This window comes from Larus michahellis, chromosome 18 (genome assembly GCF_964199755.1).
Source record: "Larus michahellis chromosome 18, bLarMic1.1, whole genome shotgun sequence".
Classification (NCBI taxonomy): Eukaryota; Metazoa; Chordata; class Aves; order Charadriiformes; family Laridae; genus Larus; species Larus michahellis.
The window spans coordinates 1,670,744-1,681,845 of NC_133913.1; the positions used below are offsets into that span (position 1 = coordinate 1,670,744).

An 11,102-nucleotide genomic window follows, 5' to 3' on the forward strand; every position below is an offset into this window, starting at 1 on the left:
ATCCCGTATCCACTCCTTAATGTAGTCAAATCCTGGCTGTAATTGTGTGTTCATCAAATGTCCCAAGAATTTTTAACGTGCAAACTTCCAAGCGAATCATTACAGAGCAGTTGTCGGCTCGTTACTGATGACATCGAGGGGGGGCAGCTGAGATAAATTGATCCCATTTAAGCTGTTTCCGGCAGCTGAAGACAAACTTTCAAAGCCAAACCTGGGTCCCTGCAGCTAAAATCTCCTCCTGGAGGATCACTAAAACGTTTGGAAAGTGATTCAGGGGGAGGAGAAGGCTATTTAATAACGTGAAGCAAACAGTCGTGTTCTAAACAATGCACAGTAAAGTAAGTGCTTTTTATTATGCATTACATGTTTTTGGTTTGAAGGCAATATAGCAGAAAATAAAAACCTTTTATAAGTAGCAAACGTTTATATACTTTAATGAAACAGTGATCTTAGCCTATACGCGTTTAATGTGTGTCTTCAACTCAGCAAAGTCCTATAAAGGCAAATACGCTTTAACATTCAGTTATTACACCAGGCAGGGAGAGGGATTTGAAGTTGCTTCTGCGTTATGGTTGAAAGGTACCTGTAGCTTTGGGGGGAAAAAAACTGCTTTGCTTTATCAAAGCAGTTAAATTGCTTTCTTTCAGGCATCACCTCTTTCTGCTAAAACTGAATGTGCAACCTATGGAGAACGTAAGAGCGAGGGAGACACTGGCAAACTGGAAAAATGTAGCTGTGCCGCTCTAATTATGTCTGTCTCTTTCTCCTCTGATTCCCAAGAGAAAACAAAATTTAAAGATCAAAATGTTTTTGGTTCTGAACTAAGATAACATTCTTCAATTTGTGTATGCACATCAAATATGAAAACCATGTCATTTTTATTGTGTGTGCAAACATACGCAGTGGGAAAAGAATGCAGTTTATGTTCCCAAACCAGAGGCCCCCAGCCCGCTTCCTCCGTGTGTCTTCACGTGGCCTCAGAGGAGTGAAACGCACAGAACCCCGCTGCGAACGCTGAGGTCCCCAGCGGTCCCCTGAGCTCCTTCAGCTGGGCTGACATGTATGTCACTAGCTCCTCCCGCTGCCGCTCCAGCTCTTACCAGAATGGAAATTTAAGAAATAATTGGATACTGCTTTGCAAGTGTTTGGAAAAAAAAAATAAAATAAAAAAATTAGAAAAATCCAGCAGGAGTAGGGCAAGAGTCCGGAAAATTCAGAGCATCAAGCGGTGTTGCCATTGCTTCTCATGGTCAGGTACAGGATCTCTTTATGGAAGTTCGCTTGGGCATTTACAAGGTGAAACAAATTCAAAAAGCTGCTGTCCTCTTCATCGCGATCCCCTACCAGGGCAGAGAAAAAGAAAAACATTTTAAAATGATTAGTGAAACTAAATGACTTCTTTGAAGATAAATCTTACTCATTCAGTGTTTTCAGCAGAGGCTGAATCAGCAGCCTCCGCTTTGATTTATGAGGCTTCAGCTACTGCACCTGATGGCAGGACAGCTGTGAAATAACACAGGAGACACTCTCCAAAATTCCTTCACCAGCCTGTCTGAAGATGGACAAGAACAATTGTGCATTAAGACAAAAATCTGTCCTAACTGAGCAGGCCGTTCATCTTTACAGCTTGCCGTCATCATCAGTCTGGAGGTTTTATCAAGGCTGACAAGCTGTGGACAGGGAGCAAGTGCAGCTTGTTGAGCTGCACGGGCTGGCAGCGGCTCCAGGCCTGCACTTCGACACAGCCCTGAAGGACCTCAGGCCCAGCGCTCTGCCGGGATGGATTTTAAAAGCCTGTTGGTCTCACCATCCGTGGCAGTAGCAATCTCTTAGACAGGAGAGATCGGTTAAAATAAATGTCTCTCCCAATTATGGCACCTGGTTGACTGCAAACCTCAGGCGCTGCAGTATTGCTCTGCCTGGGGAGGGAGGGAAGGACAGGCTGCGATGCCGCACTAACTGCGGTGCTTTTGACGTCTCGCTCAGGGCGAGCTCCTGGTTAAAGAGCTGGTCCCGGCTGGCAGACCCGCAGGCTTACCGGACAGCACTGCCTGTAGCGTGTCCATGATCATGTGAGCGAAGACGTTCTCCACACACTGCAGAAAGTTGTTCCTCTCCCCTGGAGTGCTGAAAACTTTGCAGACCTTCTGCATCATTTTTACTGCCCAGTCCATGCAGTACAGGTCCTTCTCGCAGACCTGACGTACACAGGAAATATATTAGAAACACACCTTTTATGGTGAGCACAATGCTATAAAAGGCAAGATTAAATCTTAGAATTAACTATTGATTCTAATGAGTGACTGGGTCGGTTGCAGCCATGGCCTGGAAAATTAGGGTTTGTTAGAAGGGGACACGGAGTTTGTTTTTATTGTTGGCATGCTAACAGAGGAACTTCTCAACCTGCTGAGAAGTGGTACTGCTCCTCGAGGCCAGGCTTGCCACTGTGTGGAGATGTGCCAGACAGGGACCAGAAGGTGAAAGAGCACTAGGTCTCTTGCAGGACTTACTCCCAGTTTGTAGGAGTAGGTGGGGAAACAACTCTAAAGTCTGAGAAAACAAATATGGGGTTAAAGAGACAAAAGGCTGGAGCCCGGTCTGTTCAGTCGTACTCACCAAAGCCAGGAAGACCATGAGCCTGGCTAACTCGAGGGTCCTTCCGTTCACAGCTTTGCTGGCCATGAAAGTGAAGCAAATGCTGTTTCCACTCAGAATGAGAAGCCGAGCATTGTTCTCCATGAGCCACTCCCGGGGAACAACTTTGTAATAAAATAGAATTTTAGTGATCTTTGAACAAAAAGAAAGAAGTGCCACAAAAACTATTCTGGAAGAGGTGAATTTATGAATTGTTGGCTTTGGTAGCTAACCAGAATTTGTGAGGGAATGCCCTCTGGAATACAATTGCAGCAATGAAGTCATATAACCAATTCCTACCAGCAGTACAGTGAGAGCTCTTCACGACAGCCTCTGTGATGTGATCTCACCCATAACTAACTTTCAGTGTAGCCGTTAACATTGTTCAGTAGAATTTTGGCTTTAACAAACACTATGTTTTCAGTTTACACAGCTTGGACAACATTTCCTTAATAATGGCTAGACAAGACTTGAATTTTAAAGCTCTGCATGGATTCTTAAAGTATTTCACAATGGGGAAAGACAGCCTGAATTTGTGCCGGGTTTCTCCCATCCCCAGCTACTGCCTGGCTTCCGAATGTAATGACTTTTCCAGTTACGCCACAGCTACTGTGCGGAGTATTACAGTCAGTTTCCCAAGGCACCTGTGTGCCTGAAACACACTTGTTGCCAGATTTGGAGGACATGAGCGTATAATCCTACGGATTAATGATAAAGGCAAAAACACACCTGACAGCTCATCCACAAGACTGATAACATCATCTGCTGTCCATTCTCTAGCTTCTGTATCATACAGCAGTTTAATTGCATCTGCCAGACCTTTCAGACTGGTCTCATCTGTTGGTCCTTCTATCATTTTCTGCCAAACCACATGTCCTGAGCAATATATTAATCACAACTGCTATTAAGTGACAAAGTAATTTTTTTTCTTTTTTTTTTTTTTAAACAAGGAAGGCGATAGACTGGGCCTTACAGCAGAGTCAGAGGAGGGTAATTCAGGTAACACGACTCAGTGTTTGTGACAAATTTTTTCCATCTGTCATTTTCGTAGGGACAGTGGTAGTTGCAGCATGAAGCAAAGGGTGATTTAAAGAAACCCGGGTCTAATAATTAAGTGAGAAAGCGTGCTTTTCTGCAGGGAAACAGATGCTTCTTTGAGGTGAGCAGGGGAAAATAGAGGAACAGAGGTGCAATTTCTTCACTAGAATTACTTCAATTGTAACTTTTCTTAACATATATATATATATATATGGATGTATACATATGTACACACATATGTATAATGTATGTATTTTATATATGTTAGTGAGGTCTGGGTAAGCAGAATGATTTTTTTTTTCTAGGCAATACAACTACATTTCATTTGCATAAAGCTTGGTTTTCAGAAATGCTGCATCCTGCAAGGAAACCTCATTCTTAGGGAACAGACTTTGAAAATTAACCCCCCCGACTACTCGCCATCAAGAGTGGACACTGGCCCAAAGATGATATACAGCAGGCGAGCTTGATTGACCATGGGCCATGGCTTTAAAATACGAGTCAACCAAAAGGCAGAATCACTCCGATGAATCCAGTGGTTCAACAAGACGCTACGACAGTATAACCTTATCCGCAGCTCTAGCTTTCGGGCACTCCCTGGGGTAAAAGAATGTAGATATTATAAATCCATTAAGCCTCATGCAATAAGCCTCAAAGATGATCACTTTTTTTTATAGGAAGAGAAAGAAGGGTTTTCTTAAAGCTGCCTAAGAACACGCAGGGGGATCTAATTAAATTCTCAGCTGTTACTTCCCGAGTTTGGCTCTTTTGGATACGTTGCACTAATTCAGGCCATAGAATCTATCGATGCACCCTCTGGTACCTCTCTGCAGCCACTCATGTGTGGCTTCAAGGGCTCTCAGCTCTGGTTTTTGGTTACTCTGATCTTTTCTCTTTGATGGCATCAGTAAGTGGAAATACGAGGAAGTGTGTATATGATATGTATGAAGTGTGCCACAGAAATGCCCAGTTCGGTGCTGGGTAACATGAGAATTTCTTGAGAGGCTTGTGCCACGTCAGTGTCGTGTTTCAGAAATATTAAACCTGACTTTGTACTGCATCACTTGATTTCTGTGTTGGTTCCTTTCCCACTGATATCACTGGCATTGCTGTCCAGTAGGAAAGATTCAAGTCCATGTTACTGTTTACACAGACACATAACTGACGCATTGGCTTAATAGTAGTGGAATGTAGACAGTGGAATGATTCAAAAAAACCTAAACGCCTCTCAAGACAACTCTCTTCACTACAGGATACATGTCAAAGACAAAAGCACTTTGCTTTTGGGGAAGAAAAATAGTTGTATCTACCTATATGAAGGCCAAGTATTTGCTTCAGAGTGCCCACTTTTTGCGTAATATTGGAGCTAACAGAACGTACGTGAGAATTGGGAAAGGTTTGGTGCTACAAGGCTTAGGTGAGCTAAAACATTCTCAATTCTATACACATTTTGTTTGCAGTAATCAAGATCCATTTTCTGACTTTTCCATGATAGCGCATTTTGATTTTGTAGGACTTTTGTCTGCTTTGATGATTACCCGGTTTGCTGCTGACAACTGTCTGTACTTTACGGGGTAAATTGCTCAGCTCACAGAGGAAGTTAAAAACCCGGTGACACTCTAGTTCATCCCAGCCTGCTGTTAGGATCTGATGATTACAAAAGAAAGGGGATAAAAATGAATAGACTGAGCCATAAATTTAGATCACAATGCCATTTCTCATATTAGATAAATACAACCTGTCCTGCAATTTTATCAGAAGAACAGAGGAGGAAGGTGTCATACCTGGAGTGTGGTGCCTGCACAGCATCTCCCTGATGAGAGCAGGGAAACCATTATCTGCCACAGAGGTGCTGTACATTATGGCAGAGGTTGTACTTAAGCTTAAAGCAGCCCAGAATCAAAAGCTGCTAAATGGCGTTCCACATTCAGGACCAAGACCTTACTTTTGAACCTTGTGTGGAGAAGTACACAAAGGTACTTGCTTCAAAGACAAACGTCCCAGCACAAATATTTATCTGTAACTCTTAACCATGGAAAAATAATCACCTTTTTTTTGGTATTATCAAATACTTTAATGCCTATACAGCACCTGTACACGCAAGTTACTAAGACTTAAATGCATTTCAAATGTGCTCAAAATGTCTGGTCTTCTAAGAGAGAATTTGTTTCTGTACCTTTTTAACCAAAGTTACTCTCCAGCAAAGCCTCCATTATGTCAATTCTAACACTTCACAATCAAACATCTCAAGTAGTGACAAAAAGGTCCTACCCTGAGCATTTTACTGCATATTTGCAATCACAGTAGTCATTACAGTAAATAAACTGTGGATTGCTGAACTAATTTATTTGACATTGGGTTTTTTTTAATTAATTTTAAGCTACCACAAGCTAACAAAAATATTCTGGTATATGATGTGTATAGCCGTTTACTTTTAAACTAAACCATCTCTCCTCTTGCTTTGTGAATTTGAAACTGTGTAATAAAATGCCGCCCTTCTCCCGTGTCTTCTCAGATAATAAATCGCTAATCAAAATCCAGACTGTTTGGCAGTGAAATCCAGACCAAGGAATTCTCAAGAGTCAAATCAGCAACTTTAACAACCAGAAAGGAAATTTGGAGAACTGTGTGAATAAATACCTTCCCCCCCCTACACCCCAAGGCTCAAAAACATCTTATATTCTAAGTATCTTGCAAAAACACAGACTAATTTAGAAAAGTCCCTTAATTTTCTTTTATATTTGTGATACTTGCCTTCTCTCCATAAAGATACTGTACCTGTAAAAATACCCCATAGCACTGTAATCCTAAACAATGCAAAGGACTTGGGCAACCGTTAAGTTTAAAACAGGAAACCTGTAAGTGCAAAACACTAGTAATTCATCTTAACTGACTATAAGCTAATTCCTGTGATTGAAAATTCTCTGTACTACTTGTGTACGTCAATACTGATTAGAAATTCAGAAGGATTCCCTTCCTTTATTGTGGAAGGAAAGAAGCTGTAATACCTATGTTATGGCTTAGTATTACATCCAAAGCTGTTGTCAAATGGGTGTGCAAAAGTAAGCTAGGAAGAGCAACCCTGTTTTCAGGAGGGTAAAATTTCTATGAAGAGCTGTGCTCTTCCACTGCAAAATTTCTAGTGGTTCCCAAGGGGAGGAAAAGTTGAAAACCACTGATAACGGAGCGTGAAATCTCAGTAGAACAGCCTGGTGTTCAATATGCTGGTTTACGCTTTTCTATTATTATTAAAAGCAAGACTGATTTCAAATCAATAAATTCATTACACAGTAGCAGTGAACTCCAGCAAAGGGACAGTAAAAGGCATAATTCAACTAACAATTGCCGTGTAGAAATGGTATTGTAAGTGCAAGGGACAATTCGAAACACTGGTGAAAGGAACGTGAACTTACTTCTGAGAGGATCTTGTGTATGTACTTTAGCCTGTCTTTTGTTGGCAATAGAAGCGTGCATCTTTTAAGCAACAATCCTGTGAAGAAAATGAATACATACGTGACTATGAGTTTACATACATGGCACATACGTTACTGAATGGGCTTAAACGTTCATATCACGAGCACGCACACGCTCGTGAGAAAAAGCTGCTTCTGCAAGGTGAAGAGAGCAGCACAAACCAGTAACCTGTGCTTTGGAGAAGGGGTGTGCACTTTTGTAGCGGGGACATCTGCTAAAGAAACGCTGCCAGGGAGTACCTAAGCTTCCTATGCCATAACTTGTTTATTATATTGTTTTAAAGGCCCTGTTAGTCACAGTTGGAGCCCTATTAAAATTACTATACTGGTTTTAGGATTACAGCTGTTAAAAATATTGGAAATAAATGTTACTTGTTGCGCCTCTTTTAACAGTACCGTGGGGAACACTGGTTTTCCCCTTACATCATGGAAAGCCAAGCTTCCAACATTTTTTGAAGATAGCCACATGCTCTGAAAAGAAAATATTCTAAACTGTGTTAATGTAAAACATAGCGAAGAGGTAAAATTATTTTCCTATACAGGACTAAAATGGTATGTGTTTAGGATGTCAAAGTCTGGAGTTCATTATAGTGTGGACCAGCTGTTTGTTAAGCAGCATTTTTTTCCACAATACTCATAGAAAATGAGTTAACAGTTGTTCTTCCAAAACTTCTACCAGAATAATACATATATTTATATATAGTTTGTTAATTAATCAATAAATCCACAGAAAAGCATGTACTTTTCAGGGGAGGGGGGGGGAAGGAAACTTTTTTTTTATGAATTGTCAGTTTCCCAAAAAATACATAACTTTTCCAATGTCAAAAAGTACTTTATGCATTTACCGTGGTTCTAAATTGACTCTTTCCTTATTTAGAAGTGTGTTAGCATTCCTACATGACAGACATAATTTATTCATCAGCCCAGGACATGGTCCAAAGCTCAGTCAAGTCAATTTTCTATTGACTAGATTAGGCTTTGGAGAGAACTCCCTGAAGGATAGTGGAGACTGTTAAGACAGTGTAGCTGCAAATGAGAATACAGCCGTCGGCACAGGGAAAAATTATGCTGAGTAAAAAGGGTTGAGCAAAAGGTGCTGCTCCTGTTTTTGTACAGCAAACCCCTCCTTGTGCAGAACGACGGTGCCACGATCATTTGTAACTCAAGTCCATTTCAAACAATGACTGAAATTCTGACCCCATTACAAGTACTGGAAGGTTTTACCATGGACTTGAGCAGAGCCAGACCCCTCCGAGTTTAAGTGAGATTTATGCAATACGTAGACCCCGTTCAGACTCTCTGAACAGGAACGATTTTTTCCCCATTGAGTCCAGTCTTTCCTGATGTAAAGTAAATATTGATTTTGCAACTGACCTCTTAACAAAAACGTTCTCTTGAGCCTTCCACTGATATGGCCAATGATCTTTATATTTTGAATACGTCATGGTTTTACTACTAGGCCTGTAGTGATGGGTTCACGCCTACATTTAAATAATAAGTTGCCATTTTGTTTGTGGTTACTACAAAGCCCAAACTAATTTTGGCTTTTGTTTCTTTTGTTTGTTGTTTTATTTTGTTTTTTAAAGAATTGTAGGGTTTCAAGATTCATTTTAAAAATAAAACACTAAGATTATTTTAAAATACCCCAAAACCTACATGGATTGCTTACAATAGGAGGTCTTTGGTCTAAAAGACTGTAACAGCATTCCTTTACCTTGTCTATGCCTTTATTTAATGTCTTAAGTTCAAACCATACTTATAATTCTGCATCTAACCATGGTGGCATTTTATTTCTGTCTGTCAAATAAACAATCTTTTTCATCAGCTAGGTAACAGTAAATTGGTATGGATCAAATTAGGATTTAATTTCTCTGCTTCTCTGATGGAACAACACCGACAGTGGGTGGGTGAAGCAAACGTTCAGTGTTCCAGCTGCATAAGAAGGCATGCTGCATTTCTGAGTGAGAGGCTGAATGACTTAGAATCAACGTGTTTTAAAGATTAGCAGAAAAATTTAAAAAGCAAACAAGTTTGAATTTAAGGATGTACAGCGCTCCTCATTATCATCAAACTCACGCTATTTTGATCTAGATTTCTATTATGCTATGCCAAGGGGTCTGAGCAGCTGAAAGAAAGAACAAGTGAATCTTTTCACCCAGAAGGGGTTTGCTTAGCACACAATATACCATGACAGCAAAAGTGCAGACATTTTCACATTGCCCTTAAGCTAAGAGTGAGAGGAAAATGTGTTCTTCATGCCCGTTTCCGTCTTTGAACTCGGATACAAAGCTGCCAAGGAGAATGTGAGGCACTGACAACTGTGATAACATTTTTGTGATGAGCATACTGCTTTTCTAGGAAGTGGAATGTGATCTGCAATACGTCTCCAGTAGCCTATCAAGCAGGCTTCCTGGTGGCAACTGTTGCTGGTCACTTCAGAATTAGGCTGGGTTTAAGTACTGCGGCTGCATTTCCCAGACGGAGGAATGCGAGCTCCTCCAAAGTGATCCATGAAGGCAGCCTGAGCAGCCGAATTCCTTCAGCTACCGCGGGGCCTGGGAGTCTTGGTTTCTGCTGCAGTTTCCAGTGGTGGTGTCCAAACAAACTAAATTTGGAAACACCTACTACTGAGAACTGATCCTCTGCCCAAGCCCTGCTTGCCATTTCATATGAAAAAAATAAATACAGAGGAGGCAGGAACATACATTATTTTTTCCATAACTAAGAGGTTTTGGAATCATTTCAGGTAATTCCTCCCACCTCCCCCCGCCACTTAATGGTATTTGAGTGGGCTATTTGGCATAGGGAGGAACTTGACTTTCAGAGGGAGCTGCGCAAACGATTTGGGCTGTATCCTCAGCATTTTACCGATCAATGCATATAACAGAAGAAACCTTTTAACTGAGTTTGGTTCTCCTCTAATTGTTACCATCTGCATTAAAGGATCACCTAGAGATTTGTAGTGCTCTAAAATATAGGATCCTTCTCTCTTGCCGGGTAGCTCAGGGTTATGAAAGTCTTGCAATAAGAGCCGTCGGTTTCCTGATGGGGTTGAGATGTAATTAATAAGGCGGTTGCTGATGGTTTTCGACACCATGCTCAGCATGCTGATATCCCTCACTGAAAAAGCAAAACCCAGTATACTTGTAAATCTTGACTGCAAGGAAAATGCTGATCACTAGTCAATAACTTTATCTTACTTCAAAAATAGGCCAAGAAATAAGATTTATAAATAAAACAAAATTTAATTACTGTTTATCTCCTTTGCTAACAAACTGTAGTAATTACAAATGAATAGATCTAAGGAATACTTTTCACACATAATAGGCAAAAAACCACTTCAAATAGTTTGTAATTATCATTTAAATTTTGGTCATTTGGTTCTTCGCACATAAAAGCTGAAAATTCAGAGAAAAAGTCACATAAAATGACTTCAACTAGCTAAAAGGTAAAGCATTTTAAATAATAATGGCTTTTTCTAGATGGAAAACTTTTGTGGTAATTTTCAGATATTTGAAGTAATACCTTTCCTATCAGATTCTCACCTGAAAGGTAATTCAGTACCATTTGAAAGATCTCTAATGGAAGTGTTTTAAAATATCCGAGTGTTGACAGAGATTGGGAATCTGCGTCCACGATGTTGCAGCGCTGTCTGGAGCGACGGCTACTGCGTCTGTATTTCTGGTTCGGAATCGAGGTGTAGCTGGTCCTTGCAGTGGATGTCATTGTTCTGTTAGTCCCATCAATTTAACCTGGAGAGAAAATATGAAAGTCCTGTTTTCAGAGGAGAGAAAATACTATGCCCAAAACTAGGCTAAGAGGAAATCACTCCGTTGTAGACACAGCAATGGAGTGTGAAAATCTTGTCATACCGTGTCTGAACTTAGTGCAGTGACATGCAATTTACTAAATAACTTTCTAATTCTGTGTCTCAGAGAACGGACTACTCAGCTGATC

At 40.6% G+C, this 11,102-nt stretch overlaps 1 protein-coding gene across 1 annotated transcript; it reads right to left on the reverse strand.

Moving 5' to 3' along the window:
* Positions 1–420: 420 nt before the first annotated feature.
* FBXO47 (F-box protein 47) lies at positions 421–10,871 on the reverse strand. Its single transcript, XM_074561943.1, has 10 exons — positions 10,691–10,871; positions 10,095–10,265; positions 7,086–7,162; positions 6,451–6,528; positions 5,211–5,319; positions 4,093–4,269; positions 3,364–3,510; positions 2,617–2,759; positions 2,039–2,198; positions 421–1,340 (listed from the first exon to the last, which is right to left on the reverse strand). Exons 1-10 carry the CDS (start codon positions 10,869–10,871, stop codon positions 1,222–1,224), a joined length of 1,362 nt encoding a protein of 453 aa, XP_074418044.1. The 3' UTR covers positions 421–1,221.
* Positions 10,872–11,102: the final 231 nt, after the last annotated feature.